Genomic DNA, 22358 nt, shown 5'->3' on the forward strand with positions numbered 1-22358 from the left:
CACAGTTACAACCTAATCCCTGTATATCAAACCCACTTAGCTTCCCCTTGGGGTTAAGGGTCAAATGTATTCCAGCTGTGTAAAACCACTGGTATGCGCGACAGTAGCTCTTCAGCGTTTAATCACCCGCGGCCCTCTGCCCGGGGAGAACTGGGACGTGTAGTTGACGGTCCCTTTTACACCGCACAGTTCTCCCGCGATAAGGGACGCAGGGTACTACAGTTCCCAGCAAGCATTGCGCCGCGACGGACTGATGAATGGCCAGGCTGTCAGGGAAACGAAACTACGAAGTGAAAGTAAATCGGCATCGTCGCCGCGTTTCCGGGGCCAGGCTGCAAGCGGTACAACCATGGCAAGTGTCTGGCGCTGTGAGCGCGCGTGTTTATCGCGGGGAGCAGACGGGCTTGGCGCTTGCTGGCAGGACTTCGGGCTCTAATTGCGAGCATTGCTAGCGGGCTTCGGGCGGGCGGCTGCGTGATGCGTTTGTACTGTGTGCAGCGCCGCGTTCGCAATGCGCCGAACCTGGAGACTGGCCCGGCAGCCCGTGGGGCTGGCTGCAAAAACTCTAGCATCACTGTTCTGTTAGAAGTTCATATCTGTAGCACAGAAAACGTCATTGGTCAAAACCAGCCCAGCCTGCCGTAAAATCAGCGTGAAGGTGTTGGGTGGGGGGAATTCTCAAAGGGATTCACTCCTGGAGATTCCCTCACGCCCTGCTGGAGCAGGAGCACGTTTTCCTACTCATGGGCCTGCTCCACAATCTTGCTGTTTGGGGAGGAGCTGCAGGAGGTCAAGGCCATCCCTGCAGAAGCCTTGTGCCTAGTCCGCACTCTCTGGTCCCCCCCGCCCAGCTGTTGGGCAGTGCAGTTGCAGTAGGGCCTTGGAAGGGAAGGGGCTGTATTATCTTTTCTGGCTAATTCCTCTCCTCCCTCCATCCCTACCCACCTCCCTAACCCAGTGCAGGAATAATATTCATTTGTTTATATGGTGAAACATTGTCTGAGGTTGAAGTGTTCTCCCACTGGTTTTTTGAATGTTATGATTCGTGATGTCAGACTTGTGTCCATTTATTCTTTCGCATAGAGACTGTACGGTTTGGCCAATGCCATGTACATTGGCCAAACCGGACAGTCTCTATGCGAAAGAATAAATGGACACAAGTCTGACATCACGAATCATAACATTCAAAAACCAGCGGGAGAACACTTCAATCTCTCTAACCACTCAGGCTATGGCTACACTGGCACTTTACAGCGCTGCAACTTTCGCGCTCAGGGGTGTGAAAAAACACCCCCCTGAGCTCTGCAAGATACAGCGCTGTAAAGCCTCAGTGTAATCAGTGCTGCAGTGCTGGGAGCGCAACTCCCAGCGCTGCAAGCTACACCCGTAAGGGATGTGGTTTACGTGCAGCGCTGGGAGAGCTCCCTCAGCGCTGGCGCTCCGACCACACTCACACTTCAAAGTGCTGCCGCGGCAGCTCTCCCACAGCGCTGCCGCGGCAGTGCTTTGAAATGTCAAGTGTAGCCATACCCTCAGTGACAGACTTGAAGGTGGCAATTTTGCAACCAAAAAACTTTAAAAACAGACTCCAAAGAGAGACTGCTGAACTCAGATTAATATGCAAATTATGTACAATTAACTCAGGCCTAAACAGAGACTGGGAATGGTTGGGTCATTACACTAATTAAATCTATTTCTCTGTGTTAAGTTCTCCTCACACCTTCTATAGGTCATCTTAATTATCACTTCAAAAATTTTCTCCTGCTGATGATAGCTCATCTCAATTGATTAGACTCTTCCTGTTGGTATGCATACTTCCATTCCACCTTTTCATGGTCTCTGTATGTATAAATATCTCCTGTCTGTGTGTTCGGATGCATAGAATGGAAGAAGTGAGCTGTAGCTCACAAAAGCTCATGCTGAAATAAATTTGTTAGTCTCTAAGGTGCCACAAGTACTCCTGTTCTTTTTGTGTATACAGACTAACACACCAGCTACTCTGAAAATTAAACCAGTCAGACATTCCCATATGGAACGTGTACTAACCAAAGTGCTGGCTAGTTATTATTCCTCAGCCAAAGTAAATGGTCATCGTGGGTTGTAGTAAACCTTTTCGAAGTTAGTGGGTGTAAGAACCCTCTTTCATTCAGGCTAAATGTAAAGAAGCCATTAAGACTGTGACATTGATATAAACTGGGACCATATTCTATATGGTTTGCAGCCAAGGTCCTGTAGTGGCAGCAAATCTTATGTAAAGGTGGTCATATAAGGTGTCTAAGACCAAGTTATGGGTTGCTGGTTATGATTATGCTGTCTGTATGTCTGTATCATTTTGTAGTTGAAGTTATAAGTATTGGCTGTATATTGTCTGTATTTCAAATTGGTGCTGTGTTTCTGGGAAAAATCCTAGACAAGGGGGTGTTAGCTCTGCCTAGCCTGCTTGATGGCACATTAAGGACCATCAGCTACACAACTGACCCACTGAGAGGAGGCAGATATGCCTTGTAACTCAGCAGGGTGTGCAGGAACTTGCCCATGTGACTGCAGACTCCATTTTGCTGTAATTTTCCATAGTAAGAACAAAGAAGTGTTCTTACACCTGGAAGAGCCTATATAAGGCTGATGCCTCATCTCCATCTTGTCTTCAATCCTGCTTCTTACCTCTGGAGGGACTTTGCTACAGACTGAAACTCTGCACAAAGGACTGATGACCCATCTCAGGGGGGGATGTTCCAGAGACTTGAGTTAAATCTGCAGTTTACTCCATCACTGCTACAAGCCTGAACTAAGAACTTTGCCATTACTGTATGTAATTGATTCCATTTAACCAATTCTAGCTCTCATCTCTACCTTTTTCCCCCTTTATAAATAAACCTTTAGATTTTAGAGGATTGGCAACAGCGTGATTTGTGGGTAAGATCTGATGTGTATATTGACCTGGGTCTGGGGCTTGGTCCTTTGGGATCGAGAGAACTGTTTTCTTTTATTGGGGTGTTGGTTTTCATAACCATTCATCCCCAGGACGAGTGGCACTGGTGGTGATACTGAGAGACTGGAGTGTCTAAGGAAATTGCTTGTGCGACTTGTGGTTAGCCAGTGGGGTGTAACCCAAGTCCTCTTTGGCTGGTTTGGTTTGCCTTAGAGGTGGAGAAACCCCAGCCTAGGGCTATAACTGCCCTGTTTTAAGCAATTGATCCTGAACTGGCACTCTCAGTTGGGTCCTGCCAGAATTGCATTGTCACAAAGGCCCTCTTTGTAATTAGGTGGCTAGAATAACAGGAGTGCCACCCAACACACAAACACGACAAAGCTTGAGTTAAAGCTGAACTGTATAGCTCAATGGGTTTCCCTGGGGGCTACGGTTACCACCTGGCCGGTATTTGACCAGTCTAGTTAAAAAAATTGCTAGAAAAATTAATTATGCAGGAGCTATTTTTAATATGGGTCTGAAGACTTGCATTAACATCACTGGGATAGCTAATGTTCAAAGTTTGTGTCCAGCTAAAGAAGCGGCAGTTTAAACAACAGATGAAAACGCAGCAGCTGTATGTCCACCAACATGGAAGTGCACCATGCATGTGTATGAGAGAGAGGGCTTGAGTCATTTGAGAATGAGGAGACATGTAATGTTATCAATCTTATCTAAATGTGTTCTCTTTAAATACTGTAAGTAGCTGTTGAGCCACAGGGGGAGGGCAGTGTTGTGGATGTGTCTTGTGTTTGGGGTTGCAGCGGGCTTGCCTTGGAGTGGAGGTGCCTTTTTTTTGTGCATTTCAAAGTTGGTAACCCTACTAGAGACTGGTATAGCAAACACCTGTCACAGAGGCTAGGACATTGATTGGTGGAACTGTGTGTGTGGGGGGGAGGAAATCTGTAATGAGAGAAAAACAGGAGAAACAGAGAAGGCAGCAAGGGATCAGCCACAGCAGAACTGTTAGGTTTTTTCCCTCAGGATGGTGCTAAGAAAGAGTGAGCTTTTGGGCCAAGTGCTGGCTGAAAGAGAATTGGGTCTGTGAGCAAAGAAATTGTCTCCCACTGCTTGATTCCTGCTCTATTCAGGGACACAGGATTTGTACATGTTTTTGTAAACAGGATTGCATTAGAGATACCTGAATCCATCATCAGTTTCTCCTTCTAGAAGAAACAAACTTCATGGCTTTGGCTAACCAGTCTGGTCAAAAACCAGGTAACCCTACATATACTTCAGCCAGCCAGAAAGCAGCTTGTTCATACAATCACTATCAGTTTAAAAAATGTATTTCTGTGCATAAGCTGCTCTCTGACAAGAACAGAAAATCTGTTCTCAAGATGATCAGAGTGCAATTTATTTATGTAGCATTCACATAGCAAAGCAATAGGGTTCTTAGTGGTCAAGTAGAGCTCTTGAAGCACCACTAGTCAATTTGGCTAACAGGCACTCCTCAACAACATGTACATTGTTTGATCTGCATCACAGCTTGGATTGTCTTGAAGACCCTAAACAGTGCTGATTGGTTGCACAAAGGCCTTGCCAAATCTGGAAGGAGTTAAGAAGGACCCACTGACAACATGAGCAGGCAAGCAGTAAGGTGCAATGAGTAGAGTATAACAAGCTAATGCTTCAATAAATTGTCATTTTACTGTGCTAATATTCCATCAGCTAAATGACTAAGGACTAATAACTGCAATGGAATCCAGTTGGAGGAATCCATGCATCTGTGCAACCCTGTTGACTTAAATGGGACATAAGGAGTCTGCACTTGCAGATCCAGTTGCAAGATCAAGGCTTAAATCTGTGTAACAATGTAGAACCCACCTCTCACAAGTGTTCCTGCTGGTCAGGTGTGTCTGGTTTTTTAGATAGCAGGGTTGGGACTATCAGGCCATACCCTCAGCGCTTCTTCTCTGGAGGCAATGGCTTTGCCCTCTTGGTCTGTTTTAGCCCCAGCTCTCCAGTTGGGCTTCTTAGTAGCTCAGATCCCCTTCAGGGGGAGTTTACCACTGCCCAATTGTAGGTCAGTTCCCCAGAGGCCACTGGTAGGGTGGAGAGGGACCTGCCCACTACTCTGGGTCCCAGCCCAGGGTCCCTAAGAATAGCAGTCATGCACAACCATGTCCCTTTAACTACCTACCTTCAATTCCCTGGACCACAGCCCCAGCCATCACAAAAGCTTCACCCTTATCTCAGGGCTCATCTATGTCCAGGCCCCACAGCCAACTAGGAGCTCTCTTGTTCCCCTGGCCCCTGCCAGAACTGGGCTGTCCATGGTGTTGCAGTTCTGTTTTTGTCAGCCAGGAACACCATCTATGCTCCTCTAGCTCCAGTAAGGAACTGACTGTGTCTGGCGCCACAACTCCTTTTTATACGGCCTTCCTGGGCCCTGAGTGACTGCTCCCTGCAGCCTCTCTGATTGGCTTTTTCTACTGCAGCCACTCTAGGCTGCTTGGAGGACACTTCTATTGCTCTTTTCCTGGGATAGGTACGGCAGGACCCTGAGACCTCCAGCAGGGGTCCTCTAGGTCTAGTTTACCCCATCACACTGTATAATTCAAGTTTGTTTGATGAGGCAATGCTATTTGCCATAAACGAGTATCACAGGATTAACAGTTTCAGTCTTGCAAATTCAAGTCTCAGCTTTCTCTTGACACTCAGGGCCAAATTCTCTGCTAATATAAGTTGGCACAACTCCAGTGGAACTGCACTAATTTATATAAGCAGTGGACCTAGCCTTTATTTTCCATTGATTCTTCTTCTATAATTTGGCATTTATGTATAAGCAAGAGATTAGAATTCTGTGACATTATTCCTTTCTTTTCTTTTCATGCAACCAGACAGCATTCTTTCTATGTACTGTTCCAACATGCATTACAAAAAACGAGAGCATCTTGTCTTGGATACGTTGTCAAAAAACATAAATGCATTAAAAGATGCAGCATCTCTAGCTGAAATGGCTTCTTTCTTAAATACTGTCTTTTTGAAATGAATTCCTGTATTGGAAAAAATGTATACTATCAAAGTATTAATATTCTCTATGGTATCTCATTATTATTCACTCATTTCACTTCTTCAACTTATGATACAATGGGGTCTACATTTTTTTTCCAGTGAAAGTAACATTTTAAAATTGTGTACAACAGAGATATAAACTAATGGGTTCTATGTTCATGCCCCAGTATCAAAATTAAACATCTTCAACTCAGTATTCCACTTGGCAGCAGTACACCATTATGGAGGAACAAATTCAAAATCTATTGATGGTGTTGCTTTGTTGGAAGAAAAATAACACTATTATTTAACTCTTATATACCACTTTGAAAACATTATCGGATTAATTCATCCTCATATTTCCTTGTGAGGTAGATGATTCAGTATTGCTAGCTGCATGGTACAGAAGCAGAACCGGAGGCTTAGGTGTTAAGGACCCAAGGGCACAGAAGGGGCCAGTGTCAGACCTGGAACTTGGGAGTTATTTCTTCTAATTTTTATGGTCATACCACTAGACCACACATTTTTTTGTGTGTGAGACCACATATCTGTTGGGTAGCCTGGAGTAGTCAGTTCTTTTACAGACTCTTTATAGGGAGAAGGAGCCAGTTATGGCTCCTTGACCCTTTTTTTGCCACAGTACTGGGCACAGGTTAGAGCAGCCTCAGGGCTGCTTCAGCATGCCAGCTGGCAAGGCTGCCTAAGGGACTGTCTGCCAGCTGAGTGTTCTAGCTGTGCTTCCTTCCCCACTTCCCATTCCCTGTGCCAGAGGCTGTGTAGAAGGTGCCAGTTCTGGTGGCTGTTTGCTTTCTGGGAAGTCCCTCTAGCTGGGGAGTTGCTTGTCTCTATTCCCATTGTGATACCTGAAAGTGGCTTATACTGAAAAATATCACCATTTCATAAGTAAAACGTATAGCTCTTTAAATGTGAAGCCTGATCAAATAGGGCTCGTATCTTCTCATATTAAAAGCTTTTAGAGTGCACTGCTATGCTGTGTCATTCAATCTGTCTTCTGACTCCCTTTGGAAATAATAGACTGGTGATTCACATGGCTGTGAATCCATGTCAGTGAAAAATTATTATCCTGTGGCATGTTTTGCAGGCTTTATAACTGCTATTCGGGCCCTGACTGTACCTTCTGGAGTGTAGATCCAGAAGAGACCTTCTCAGAATAGTGTAAACAATGTCATGAAAAACTGACCTGGCTTACAGACACTTAGAAATTGTTGACACTTCATTCCTATAGGTGACTCTATGATGAAACACTAAATTATTTACTTTCTTCTTCTTAAATCAGTGAACGGTTACAAAACTCACTCTGTGTACTAACAGCTTACAGGAATTTTGTTATGGTATTCCCAGTGAAGCACTACTGTTTATTTCTTTATAATAAGCATGGAAGGAGAATATGTTTTTCATAATGGGACACTGATGAAAGTCCTATTTGTGATGTGTTTCATGATCAAAGAAAAAGGGAGGCTGGGTTCTAATGAAAATCTTGTATGCGTTGAGTTATTTTGCATGTTGCGCATCTCAGATGACTGTAGTTGTGGTCTTTCCACTATAATCCTGTATCCCAGCTCTCCTGAACTTTGGAGAAGTTTGAATCTGAGCTTTAAAATTGCAGTCAGACCTATCTCTAATGAACAATAAATAGTAGTTGTGACACTGTGCCAGAAAGGGTTAAGCAACTTGCAGGCTTGATGACATAAATTCCACCTTTAGAGATATTAGTATATAATGATTGTATTTTTTGGTGTGTTTACATATATATTGTTAGAGTTTGACAGTGTAACCAAATGTTTCCTGTCTGTCACTGTATTCTGTTAATTCAGAGATTAAAAAGAGATGTTAACATTTAGATGAACCATGAATATAGTAGTATCATTTTCTTCATTTCTCTTTTGAAGTTTGTAGTAAACTACCTGTAAATGGTGGGAGATGGGCTAATCCATGTAGCTAGTTATCAGTAGTGCTTAGGAAATAGGTTTTACTTCAGAGCCACAGTGCTTCACCCAAGGAATGCCTGCTATCAAGAGGCTGCCAGAGAACTATAAAAAGAACTCTAGGGCCCTGATCCTGTATCTCAGATCTGCTTAAACTTTGTCATGGGAAGTTTTGAGTCGCAAAGACTGAGGTTTCCAGCTCCAATCTAGATCACCCTGATATTCGAGTGTAACCTATGAAACTTACTCTGAAAGAACTATTTGCATCTCTAAAGCTCACATCTGTACTATGAAACTGACCTAAGAATTTTGTTCAAGTGTGTATGGATAATGATTTTAACCAATACTCTCTCTTCTTTTCTAATGCATTTTTGTTTGGTTAATAAGAATTGGCTGTAAGCCTGTATTTGGGTAAGATCTGAAATATTCATTGACCTGGTGAGTAATGTATCTGATCCTCTGGGATTGGTAGAACTTTTTATATGATGAAAAGTATCAGAGGGTAGCCGTGTTAGTCTGGATCTGTGAAAGCAGCAAAGAATCCTGTGGCACCTTATAGACTAACAGACGTTTTGGAGCATGAGCTTTCGTGGGTGAATACCCACTTCCTCAGATGCATGTAATGGAAATATCCAGGGGCAGGTATATATATGTGTGCTAGCAAGCAAGCTAGAGATAACGAGGTCAGTTCAATCAGGGAGGATGAGGCCCTGTTCTAGCAGTTGAGGTGTGAAAACCAATTATAATTGCCAATTACAGAACCAGTTTCTCCTCTCTTGGTTTTCACACCTCAACTGCTAGAACAGGGCCTCATCCTCCCTGATTGAACTGACCTCGTTATCTCTAGCTTGCTTGCTAGCACACATATATATACCTGCCCCTGGATATTCCATTACATGCATCTGAGGAAGTGGGTATTCACCCACGAAAGCTCATGCTCCAAAACGTCTGTTAGTCTATAAGGTGCCACAGGATTCTTTGCTGCTTTTATATGATGAACAAGATTTTCAGTAATCATCATATTTGACTTGGCTGTCTTGGTAGATGCTCAAGGGTGGATTGTTTAAGAGAACTGTATTTCTGGCTTCTGGGTAACCATTAAAGTGTTGTAGAAGCAATTTTGTTAATGGTTTGGTAAATCTAAGTATTAGAAATATCCACTAGTTTTGGGGATCGTCTGCCCCATTCTTTGCACTTTGTCCTGATTGGGCAATCTCAGCGTGCACCGCCCCCCCCCCCCCCCCCCCCCCGAGACTCTGGTCACAGTAGTGCTTTCCAACTTTATTCACATTGTGAATGGTAGAATCAGAAAATAGAACAAAAGTAGTCTTATTAATATCACACCAAATACTGCTCATTTTAGAAGCCATTTAAGTCTAAGTCTGCTTTTCTCTTGCTCTGCTTTGGCATTTGAAGTGGGATGTGAATGTAATTTACACCACTAGTGTAAAAAGGCCTTAGGCCTGGTCTACACTTAAAACTTAGATTGACCGTGCAACATTTCTTAGGGTTGTGAAAAATGTCATGCCCTGTGCAACATAGTTAGGTTGACCTAACCCTCCCTTCTTGTAAATGCAGCTAGGCCAATGGAAGAATTCTTCTGTCGACCTACCTACTATTTCTCTGAGAAGTGAATTATGTACACTGTCAGAAAATTCCCTTCCTTTGATGTAGGAAGCATCTACACTACAGCGCTACAGTGCACACACAGCTGCAGCACTGTAGCTGTGCTTCTGTAATGTAGACAAACCATTATGTAAATTAAAATTAAGCCTGGGGTTCTTTGGTGAAATGTTCTGTGAGGTCTATGGAGAGAATCAAAAGTTGACTCAGCATTCTTCCTGCTGCAGGAGTGGAAAGAGGTATATTATGGATCTTAGCACAGGAGGGATGGTGTGACAGAGTGGATATCAGAGAGGTACTGGGAAATCTCTTATGCCACTAGCTGTTCCCTCCTCATAAGTCATTGCACATATAACTTGTATTTACAGTGTGTCATGTCTCTGTCCACAGGCCACAGGACGAGCTGCCAAGTCTGAGAAAACAATTGTGGTCTCTGGTATTCCAGATGGCATTGTGAAAGATGATGTCATGGCTGACATATTGATGATTCATTTCCAAAAGCCGAAGAATAGGGGTGGAGACGTGAAGGATGTAGTTTATCCAACAACAGTAAAAGGAGTTGCATACATAATCTTTGAAGATCAAGAAGGTATTTATATTAACAAATAACATAATTGTACCCATGAAATAAGAGTATGTAATTTAGAACTTTAAACTTAAAACACTATACATGAATGCCCTCATATTAATCCCAAATTTTAAGATTTCCTCCTGTTTGTTAAGGACACAAATGTGAACAGGCTTAATGCAGAGTATGTTTGTCTTTTAAGACTAGTAAAAGAATAAATCTATAACTTGCATAGCAGATGAGATTTTTATAGTCAAGCCTTGGGGAATAAATCTCTGCCAATTAATGTTCTAAAGAGTCAGGCTGCTCTCTCTCTCTCTCTTCTGAACAATTGTGAGTAATACTAAAGTATCAGGCAAGAATATTGAGCAGTGGGGAAATCACTAGGGCAACCATCAAGAGAAAACACCTATGAAGTTATTCAACCATCAGACAGGAAATAAAACATTATTGTCTCTTGCAAACCAAAGTGAGTCTGAATTTTCTTCTCAGTTACAGAGAATGTTCTCCAGAAAGATGAACACAGACTAGAGGACAAGAGGCTGGGCAGGTATTATCCTCTGAAAATATCTCTCTATAGTGACATGTAAGTGCTTCTATCATAGCATCCTACTAGTGTGGTCACGGCGGTGGTGCACTTATTAACTGCTTTTATTTTACACATACAGGTTTTCACCTGTGTCTCGTCCTGTTCTTGATTTGTCCATTTTTGGAGATAAATACATTTTGGACAGATCTGGTGCAGGAGCTTCAGAAGACTATCCAGCCTTGAGCTTCCGTCCTTTGCATCCAATGGGCAAATTTCTGTTCAAGGGTTCATTCCCAGCAATCAAGTCACCTAAAGACAATTTGTTATTAAAGCAAATTCCTTTCCAGGAAGGGCAAGAGGGGAGAGAGAAAGCCGGATCAAAGACCTAACAGCAGGACCGAGAAGTGTGGACTATTTGTGGAGCCAAATAATACTTTTGTCCATAATGTAAACAGGGAAGAACAGGTGGTTGTCCTTGACACAGATATATACTGCTACATGAAACGTTTTTTATACAAGGAAAGTCTGGCAAAATTACAATGTTTGTAAGTCGTGGAGTCACAGATGGTGAGATCACCACAATATATCTAGAAAATGCCAGCGCAAGTTCTGATTCTAGAGAGTTAGAAAGAGCCAAAGAGGAAATTGAGATTTGTCTGCAAAACTTCATTGCAGATTACGTAAAGAAAGATTCTCTCTTGATGGCAAACACCAGGTCTGAAAGGCTGAAATATAAACGAGCATTTGAGAGCATAAAATCTCGATTCCCCAAAGTTCTGGTTATTCATTATGATACTCACATTGATGTGATAGGAAGTTCCTCTGAGACATATGAGTTTACCCAAGAAGTGGTTAGAACAGTAAAAAGCCACTTCCAAAAGAGATTCAGGAGGTAGGAGTTGTTTAGGTGCTGTAGGTGATGCCTGCGAGCTAGGACTTCCTGAGAGCGACATCTGGTCACCAAAGTATAGTCTCCCAAGGGAGTGGTAGGAGCCCTATTGCTGGGGACTTTTTGTAAAGGAGGTTTTCCACTTCTATAACTTCCAGCGAGGGATTTCAAAGCACTTTGCAAACTTCAATTAATTAGGGCCCAATCCTGCTCCCATTAGAGTTTTGCCATTGACTTCACACAGCACCCTAATAGTATTAGGAGCATCATTTTACATGTTGTGGTTTCTCCATCATTAAAAGAAAATGCAGACCCTTCTACATCACTGCTGATGCAGTCCTACAATATGTGCACAAGCAGTTCTCACAGTACAGGAAGCATGGACACTAAGACAAAAGTCTCAAATACTGACTTAAATTTCAGACAAGTAGCAAATGATCTGTTCATGCATCTGGTGAAATTAAAGGGCGTAGAAGTTAGTTTTCATAGTGAATGGACCATCCCTGTTTTTTGGTCTCTACTCACAACAAACGAGTGCCTCTTGTGGCTATATTAACATACGCTCTTTTTATGCATGTTTTTGTTTAATAAGTCACTTAGTTTTACATGTAAAACATGTTTTGATAAACTTTTTTCGTTCTATATGCAGCAAATTTAAAGTAGTTTCATTTAACCAATAAAAAAAGTAAATGCTGTTTTTGTGCTATAATTGAATTCTAATTTCCATCCAAATACAGTTTGACAGGAATTATGAGTAAAAATTAATCATAATCTAGTAAATAAAAAATATGCATCAATCACTATTTTGTAACAAAAAAGTTGTGCCAATTAGGAATCTGAATAAATGTATGTTAAGCTGCGTAGACTCATTGACTTGTAGCCATTAAGGCCAGAAGGGACCATCGTGATCATCTAGTCTGACCTCTTGCACATTGCAGGCCACGGAACCTCACCCACCAACTCCTGTAATAGACCCATTACCTCTGGGTGAGTTACTGAAGTTCTCAAATTGTGATTTAAAGTCTTCAAGTTACAGAGAATCCACCATTTACATTAGTTTAAACCTGTAAGTGACCTGTGTCCCATTCTTCAGAGGAAGATGAAAAATCCACACAATTCCTTAAATAACAGTGTAAAGATATAATGTATTGTCCTACTTAGCAAAAGGAAGTAGAAAATGTAATGTAAAGGCTCTAATTAGCAGACAGTAAACCTATTTTAATGGTTTCCAACCAACAAGAATTAATCTTTCTTTAGGAAAATAACTAAGGTGCAAATGCATGAGCTCTGACCCCAGAAATGTAGTTTAGGGATTGATAGCCATTTTGTAGAAACCTTTCCTGTTTTTTCAGTCTGCTAACCCAGCCTTCCACATTCAAAATGCGTATTAGACACAAATAAGTGATAACTGGCCTTATTTGCACGGGACTGTTGAACTCTCACTGACAGGCAGCTGCAGCTGCTCAGCATCTCCTACAATCAGACCAGTTATTTGAATATCTCTTAAGTTTTGGAGTGTAAGTGTTGGTCACTGCATTAAGACTCCTGGCTTTGCTTCTATTTCTATAGGTATTGACAATGCAGTGAAGTGGACACATTTCCACAGCAAGTCATCACATTCATCAGTGAATGCTGTGAGAAAGAGAGGAGTAATCATTTTCTGCACAAATATAAGCAACCTCAAAATTGTACTGAAAAGCAACCAATCACTCTAATAATTAATTACAGAAATTAGGGAAGGAAAAGACCTCTATGTCATATTGTCCATCATCCCCCTTGCCCAGTGCCTGATTGTTTCTGGCTGTGTTTTACAGTCCAGTTTTAAATGTTTAAAATAGTAGTGTTTCCACCACATTGCCAAGGAAATAACTCCACGATCTAATAAAAAATTAGTTAATATTTTAACATTTAGTTAAATATTTTCTGGATCATAAGCTCATAGGAGCAGTAACTGCCTCTCTCTGTGCATTTGTACATTCCTAGCAAATGGGGATCTTATTCTGATAGTTGTCAATGCATATAATTAACAATAATAATCATGTTTGTATAGTGCTTGGAATATAAAAAAAACTGTATAAGTGCTTTTCATCTACATTGTTCCATGATTCCTGTCACCTTGGTATCTGAGGCTAAGTATGAGCCTGAGGTTAAAATTATGTCAGAGCCATTACTAAACCCATCTTTTAGTGCATCATAAAAATTAATGGACTTTGTCACTTAATGTGATTTAAAGATCTTTTGCAAATTTGGCTCTCTCAATATCCACTGTAGTGGAGAAGCAGGGGAGAGTGAGTTACGTTTTTAAATGGTTGTATACTATGTAATATAGGAATGTACATAATGCTTTGTCAAAACAAGACAAAACTACCCTGTGTGTTATATTTTATATCTCTTTTATATTATTTTGGGGGTGCATCTATCAGTAGATACTCAAATTATTAAAGACAGTAACTGAACACTTTAAAATGGAGAACAAAATTATTTAAAATCCTGTGGGCATTTCCCTTTTAAAAGAAACAAATAAACAAACAACCCCTCTACCCCAACGTTGTGCTTTTGGGATTTTCTTGCCATGACAAACTAACAGCTTTACTTATTATGAAAATGGAAGGTCCAGTTATTATTTTTTATTAAACCAGTGCCATTGTGGTGCATGGAAATTGTCTTCTTCCTTGACTGTAAAAGTCAAGAATGAGCTTAAGTACTTTGCTATATCAGTCTCAGCAGGGATAGAAATTTTAGAATGTTTTGCAAAGATAAAATGCGTTCATATTTGTGCTCATTTCCACTATTCAGACTGTAGTTTTTCTCTTTGTACATAATTTTTAATACATTCATTTTTTCTCTACCATAATTTATATAGAAAACCTATATTAAAATTTCAGGTTTTTATCGTTATGGCATTACTGTTTCTTATTTCAGTTCATTGTGTAGAGGTATTGTTCTGTTTTCATTGTATTTAACTTACCTTATAAAATAATTTAAATTCCTTGAAAAGAATAAAGAGTTTAATAAAAATTGTTACTTCAAATAATTGTAGGTCAAATCTAAACAATATCAGTGATTCTGGCACACTTACAAATCAGATGTCATTTGAACTATGATTTATAAACATTTGCATAGCCCATCCTGTGTTTATGGTCTCTGTTACATGGTTTATGTTTATTCCAATTACCTATAATAGGGTTTTCTTTTTCTCTCTGTACATTTGAAAATAGTAATTGAAACTTTTGAACAGATAGTAAAAGGGATGCAATCAGCTGAGACAAAGGAACTAGAATACTAGGAATGAAATTCACCCAGGTAGCAAGGACCAGAGAGAGCCTCCCGTGAAGCTGAGATGAGTGTGTGTAGGGGTTGGGAGAGGGAAGTTCCATTGCACGGGTGAATGGCTGAGGAGTTGGTATAAGAATGGCCAGACTGTGTCAGACCAATGGTCCATCTAGCCCAATATCCTGTCTTCTGACTGGTCAGTGCCAGATGCCTCAGAGAGAATGAACAGAACATGGCAATTTAATGAGTGATCTATCCCCTGTTGTCCGATCCCAGCTCATGGCACTCACAGGCTTGGGGACACTCAGATCACTGGCTTGCATCCCTGACTGTCTTGGGTAATAAGCAGTGATGGACCTATCCTTCATGAACTTACCTTATTCTTTTCTGAACCTGGCTATAGTTTTGACCTCACAACATCAACTGGTTCCACAAGTTGACTGCTTGATCCGTAGATGGATTCTGCAAACCTTATGTAATAGTAATAGCTACCTCATTATTCACCTTTAAATCTCTTCTTGAACCTCTCCTTTGCTCTGATTCCTAGAGAAAACTTGACAGTGGTTAAGCAGCTGCTGTGCTGTGAGCACTGCTTATTAAACTAACCAGTATTATCTCATTGTTTCCTTGTATTCCCCCATCAAACTGTATCAATCTGTTGTCTCATCTTATACTTAGATTGTAAGCTCTTTGAGGAAAGGACCATCTTTTAGTTCTGTGTTTGTACAAGTGCCTAGCACAATGAGGCCCTGGTCTCTGATTAATAACAATAAATATACATTCTTATTGTATGTTACAGCTTTTTACACCATCTTTATAGCAGCTCTGTAAAAACAGCCATGAGGGAAGGGGACAGGGTGTTCATGAAGGGACAGGGCCTTGAGGTTAATGACTATACAGACCATATGACACTGACTCAGATGTAGGAGGTGTGTAGAGGGCAGGACATGCATCTCCTGTTTCAGCTCAGGAACTGGAATAGTGACAGTGGAATGGCTATGGAGCAGGCTTATGGCTTAGAGAGTGACTGCCTTCCCACTCAAACCCCTTATAGGCCCTGATTCTGCAAACAGATGTACACAGACAGACCCTTATGCTTGCAGTAGAAAATGGAGAGCATTGTCTCTGTTGTGACTCAGTATATTACAGTATTGTTTGCTGTACGAGATTACAAAATAGCACCCCAACAGGAGATAGCATTTTTAAGAGAGGCAACTGTGAAACCAAACAACAGTTCAGTCTGGTGTTATCCATATTCATCATCCAGGTCCCATTTCAATGCATGTGAAACAATAATGAATGTTTAGAAAAAAGGTTTCATAGATTCCAAGGCCGGAGGAGATCATTGTGATCATCTGCATAACACAAGCCATAGAGCTGCCCCAAAATAATTCCTAGAGCAGATCTTTTAGAAAAATTGTCAGTGATGGAGAATCCACTATGACCCTTGGTAAATTGTTCTGATGGTTAATTGCTCTCACCATTAAACATTTACATCTTATTTCCAGGCTAGATTTGTCTAGCTTCAATTTCCAACTGTTAGGTTGTGTTACCCCCTCTGCAAGATTGAAGAGCCCATTATTAAATATTTGTTCCTCTTGTAGACACTTACAGACTGTAATCATTTCACTCCCTTAACCTTCTATTTGTTAAACTAAACAGACTGAGCTCCTTGGGCCTATCACTGGAAGGCCTGTTTTCTAATCCTTTAATCATTCTTGAGGCTCTTCTCTGAACCTTCTCCAATTTATCAACATTCTTTTGAATTGTGGGCACCAGAACGGGACACAGTTTCCATCTGTGGTCTCATGCGTGCCAAATATAGAAGTAAAATAACCTCTCTACTCCTATTTGAGATTCCCCTGTTTATACATCACAGGATCACACTGGGAGCTCATGTTCTGCTGGTTATCCACCACAACCCCCAAATCTTTTATCTTGATCCAGAATGTTTTAATAAATGCAACACAAAACAAATCAGTTCAGATCTGGTGACTGTTGCCAGGTCTCATTTCCACAGTTATTTTTGATCAGCAAATGCTGATAATCAAAGTGCTGTTCAAACTATTAAACTCCACTTGACAAGAAGAATATATTTAATATTTTTAGATGTTGGAGAATGTCCAGTAAAGTGCTTTAGTTGTTATTCCTATACACTTCACTGCTGGTAATTACTCAGTTGATCTGAGCAACAGGTTTGGAATGTAATGAACTTTTTCATTAGGATAGAGTTTTGCTTCAATAATATATTTTCCCTCACCTTAATGTATATGCACTTGTCACCTGCTGCCCTCCATCCCAGCGGGGGACACATTACAGTTCATGCTGTATGTAGACAATGTCCAATTCTGACTTAAAGGTCCCATTGACCTCACTACCAGGATCACAGACTATGACCCAATATTTATAAAATCTTTTCAGATCCTGTTGAATGAAAATTGCTACATAATTATACAATATCATTAATAGTAAGAGATCTGTGGAGTGAAGAAAGTCATGTTAAAAGGTTCTCTTAATGCAGGTTTAACTGTCTTTCAACCTCAGCAATGCTGGCCTAGGATGCTGGTGTTTTATTGCTACGTTCTCTGTTCTTGGTTAACACACGTACAATATTCAGAAACAAAACCTGCTGTCCTGTCCCCTGAAAACCTAGATGGGATTATGGTATTGCAGAATTAAACCCTCTCCCCACACACACACTTCAGCTAGTCCTTCAGACTTCTCTCCATCTGCGTGTTTTGCTTTTTAAAACTTGGTTCATATAGGCAAAAATATGGATAGCGTATCTGAAAGAAATCATTCTTTGGAAAGAAACAATAACAATTAGGTTTATATTCTCATCTGGACACATGAGAAATTTAGGAGAATAAAACCACCAAGCAGCAGAATGAAAACACACCCAAAATATGCAACAGTTGACAGTCAACTGTGCCCCTGATGACTGGTGATTCTACACCTGCAGCATCATCTGAATATTTACGGTGTGCACTTTGGCAAACATGAGAGAGGGAGCTGAAGTTAGCTGTTATTGTGTCTGGCTGAGTTTGTGTTCTCACTTGGCTTCAGTACAGCTGTTAGTCAGCTTCCATAAATAAACGTACACGTTTAGTCATTCTGTTGTACCACTCATGTAAGAGCAGGGTTGCCTTTGTCCTCCCCAGCTCTTCTTTTTAAGGTCTTGTCTACATGAGAATTTTTTCAGCATAACCAAAAGTGTGAAATTAATTTGCTATAGTTATATCAATAAATGCCCCTATGAGACCGCTTTTGGTTTAGCTTATGTTGCTTGGGAAGGGGGGGATTAAGCCAAACCAGAGAAAAGCCACCCATAAGAGTATCCGTACATCAGTTTGTGGTGTGTGGGGTTATAATAGTATACCTGAGTCTACACAGCAGCTGGGAGGTGAAATTCCCAATGGGTAGACATACATGAGCTAGTTCTGTGCAAGCTAATGCACTTAAAAATAGCAGTGGCAGCACAGGTGGTGTCTTGGGCTAGCCTCCCAATCCTGCCCAACCCCCTGCTTAAATACCTGGGTGGCTAGCCCAAGCCACCACACATGCTGATGGCTTGCACAGTGCAGTATGCCTACACAGGTGCTGGGAGGTATAATCGGGTAGACATACACTATAGCAGTACATTTCCCTTTGTAGACAAGGCCTTACTGAGTCCTTCGAGCTAAGCTCACAGGGACTGGAGGTCATTATCGGCTCAGTGAGTTTCCCCAAATATGTTTTTGCAAAGAACAATGCACACAATAAGGATAGGTAGCTGTTTGCATCCCCGCACTCTCCTGGTGATTGTCTAGTGTTGGGAAGAAGGTGGTAGATATTAAATATCCATCTTTCAAATGATTAACTTCCTGGCTCAAGTATAGCATTTCACAGATCATTTTGCCTGGCTTTATATAGACAGATTGGATTTTCCTCTGAATACATTCCTCTTAACTATCTTCCCTTGTTATAAAATATAATTTACTGTTAAATTCCAGACCATCTGTCATCTATTAGCCTAGATGTCCTGTCTATTTTTGATTATTACATATTTTCCTTTTCCTTGCTGTTTTGCTGTGACAGCAAAAACCCAGGGATAATAGTATAGAATGGGCCTAATTGGGAAACCTCAGTTGATAGCCTTCCATGTGCTCACGTTGTCCTGTAGTGGCTGATCCCAATAATTATAACAGCTAGCTATTTAACAAAGTTACTCCCTTAGCTGAAGTGGTAGAGGACTGTGCTTTGATTTTGAGGGTCTGAGGGTTGATTCCCCCCTGGTTACTTTGTTATTTGTACATGCATGGCCATGGGTTGGTTGCTATTCTATTATTATCATCAACATTTATTTGAAAGCACCTAACGGTCACAACCAGATTGGGCCCATTGTGCTGGGCATTATACAAATATAGAATAAAAGACAGTCTCTGCCCCCAAAGAGCTTACAGTCTAAAAGACTCGGTATAACGGGTGGATGAGACAAACAAGCAGACTGGGGTGGGAGGCAGGAGAGACAGGATACCACAGCTAAAGAGGCAGCAGGAAATCTCCTGAAAGTGTCCTAGTTAGGCAGAAATACCAGCCCTAAAACGCAGCAGCCATTGCTGTTGGGCCCCTGGGAGAAGCTCCAAATAAGCTATTTTTTCTTATTTTGTAGATTTCCTGATTGATGACTTTTGCTACTATTATCTGCATTACATTAGCACCTGGAGGTCCCAATAGTGCTAGGGGATGTATAAAAACACAGGAAGGCCTGATCTTTGCCCCATATATCTTATAATCTAAAAAGCCAAGAAATGCCAGAGATCCATATAGAAGCCTAGTCATTGGGATGAGGACAGGCACATGCATTGTTAGTTCCAATTCTCCCTCCCAAACCAAAAGCAATATATGAAGGATGGGGAAAAGTGGATCAATATGTACAATTTTTAGATATAATTGTTTAAATATAAATACACATCAAGTAGGCACAACGGCCTCTCAACTATTATTAATTAGGCAATGTATTGTAGGTTCTATGGCAGACGTGGGTCTTGAGGAACGATTTGAAGGAAGAGAGGACAGTGGTTCTATGGAACAGTTCATCGAAGGAGAGTAACAGCATCCTGATTAAATATGGATTGGGACTGTAAAAATATCTCTGAACTGAAGTTTGGGATGAACTGCAAAAATGCCAGTGTGGTCAACCTTCTCTTCATATGACTTTGGAAAGTTACGTAGGCAAATGTACTCCCCGCAATGAAGAGTACCACAGAAATGGGAAGGTTCCACATAGAGTTTCTGGGAGGCAAAGGTCAAAAATTCCCACTCACTTTTTCTTTTTTCTTGTTTTTTTTTTTGTGTGGTAGAGCTTTCGGTTGTCCCCAGTGTCATAACCAGATAGCTAAGGTTAATGTCTCTTTCACCTGAAGCACCGACCAGAGGCCCAATCAGGAAACCGGATTTTTTCAACTTGGGTGGAGGGAAGTTTGTGTCTGAGTCTTTGTTTTCTGTCTGCCTGCTTTCTCTGAGCTTGGAGAAGTAGTTTCTACTTTTTAATCTTCTGTTTCTAAGTGTAAGGACAAGAGATCAGATAGTAAAGTTATATGGTTTTCTTTTCTTGGTATTGCATGAATATAAGTGCTGGAGTGCTTTGATTTGTATTCTTTTGAATAAGGCTGTTTATTCAATATCTTTTAAGCAATTGACCCTGTATTTCGTCACCTTAATACAGAAGAGCCATTTGTATGTATTTTTTCTTCTTTTTTATATAAAGCTTTCTTTTAAGACCTGTTGGAGTTTTTCTTTACTTCAGGAAATGAAGTCTGTACTCACCAGGGAATTGGGTGAGGAAAGAAATCAGGGGGAGATCTGTGTGTGTTGAATTTGCTAGCCTGATTTGCATTTCCTCTGGGTGAAGAGGAAAGTGCTTTTTGTTTCCAGGACTGGGAACGGAGAGGGGGAGTCCTCTGTTTGGATTCACAGAGCTTGTGTCTGTGTATCTCTCAGGAGCACCTGGAGGGGGGAAGGGAAAATGATTATTCCCTTTGTTGTGAGACCAAGGGATTTGGGTCTTGGGGTCCCCAGGGAAGGCTTTTCAGGGGGAGACCAGAGGCCCCAAAACACTCTAATTTTTGGGTGGTGGCAGCAAGTACCAGGTCCAAGCTGGTAGCTAAGCTTGGAGGTTTTCATGCTAACCCCCATATTTTGGACGCTAAGGTCCAAATCTGGGACTAAGGTTATGACATGGGTAGCAGCGGTTGGGATATAGACAGAATCCAGAAGCCAGGAGGAATATTATATTTTTCTTTTCTCTGCTAAGGGCTTTTTAGCAGAGAGAAACAGTTGGTTTTAAAAGGGAACCAGAGAGAATTTTTTTTTTCTGTTCTCTCTGGCAGTTTGTAGCTTGCATCTTAAGCAAGAAACCATTAAGGTGCTATTAAGAGTCTTTTGTCACACAATAGCACTCCCATTGAGAGTCATACCAGCACTATATACATGCAAATAAAGTGGTTTTTCAGGTTTACTTAACATTGAAGATTAGCTAAAGGCACTGTTGCTAGGCAGACTTCAGGAGGCAACAGAGAACCTGCAGTTCAGAAGATAAACACCGGAGGGCACCCCAACACAAGAAAACAGGAATCATGACTTCTAAGGCAAAAATTGAGGCCAAAAAGCAATTCAAAGAAGCTGAACACAGGCGACAACTGGAGCTGAAAGAAAAGGAAGAAAGCATCAAACTGGCAGCCTACCAAAGAGAACAGGCAGCCAAAGAGGCAGCACACAAAGAAAACTAGAAGAAGAAGAGGTGGCCTACCGAAGGAAACAAGCAGAAGAAGAGGCGGCCCACCGCCGAGAAATGGAAAAACAACAAAAAGAAATGGAAAAACAACAAAAAGAGAATGAAGAGAAGGAAAAACAGAGAAAACATGAACTGGAGTTGGCAAAAGCTGGGCTGCCTGTGCCAGCCAACCCTAACAACCCGGCGCCAATTATTGCTCCACAGCACAGGAAATTTCCCACCTACAAGGCAGGGGATGACACTGAGGCCTTCTTGGAAAATTTTGAAAGAGCCTGTCTTGGGTACAACATCCCCAAAGACCAGTACATGGTAGAATTGAGGTCACAGCTCAGAGGACCTTTAGCAGAAGTGGCAGCTGAAATGCCTAAGCAGCAAATGAATGACTATAAACTTTTTCAAACCAAGGCCAGATACAGAATGGGGATAACCCCAGATCATGCCCGTCGGCGCTTCAGAACCCAAAAGTGGAAACCAGATGTGTCCATTTCCAAACACGCCTACTACAGTTGCAAAAAATATGAGGCCTGGATATACAGGAAACAATCGTTAAAACCTTGGAAGAACTGCACCTCCTCATACAAATGGAGCAGTTCTTGGATGGTGTTCCTGAGACATCACACGGTACATACAAGATGGGAAACCCAAAGATCTCGCTGAGGCGGGGGAGATTGGAGCCAAATGGATGGAAAGCTGGCAGAAAGCAAGAAAGCTACGTCAATGGGACCGATTACCCCAGGGGGCACACAGACCATAAACCTTACAACCGAGGACAGCCAAAGACCCACATACC

At 41.4% G+C, this 22358-nt stretch overlaps 1 protein-coding gene across 1 annotated transcript; it reads left to right on the top strand.

Moving 5' to 3' along the window:
* The first annotated feature begins 248 nt into the window (after positions 1-248).
* Positions 249-12162, top strand: RBM43 (RNA binding motif protein 43). Its single transcript, XM_030579449.1, is given in 8 exon segments — positions 249-352; positions 9925-10123; positions 10595-10688; positions 10771-10962; positions 10964-11171; positions 11174-11279; positions 11282-11328; positions 11330-12162. Coding segments are annotated over 8 exon segments (1143 nt in total). The 5' UTR covers positions 249-253; the 3' UTR covers positions 11528-12162.
* Positions 12163-22358: the final 10196 nt, after the last annotated feature.

Source organism: Gopherus evgoodei, chromosome 11 (assembly GCF_007399415.2).
Source record: "Gopherus evgoodei ecotype Sinaloan lineage chromosome 11, rGopEvg1_v1.p, whole genome shotgun sequence".
Taxonomy (NCBI): domain Eukaryota; kingdom Metazoa; phylum Chordata; order Testudines; family Testudinidae; genus Gopherus; species Gopherus evgoodei.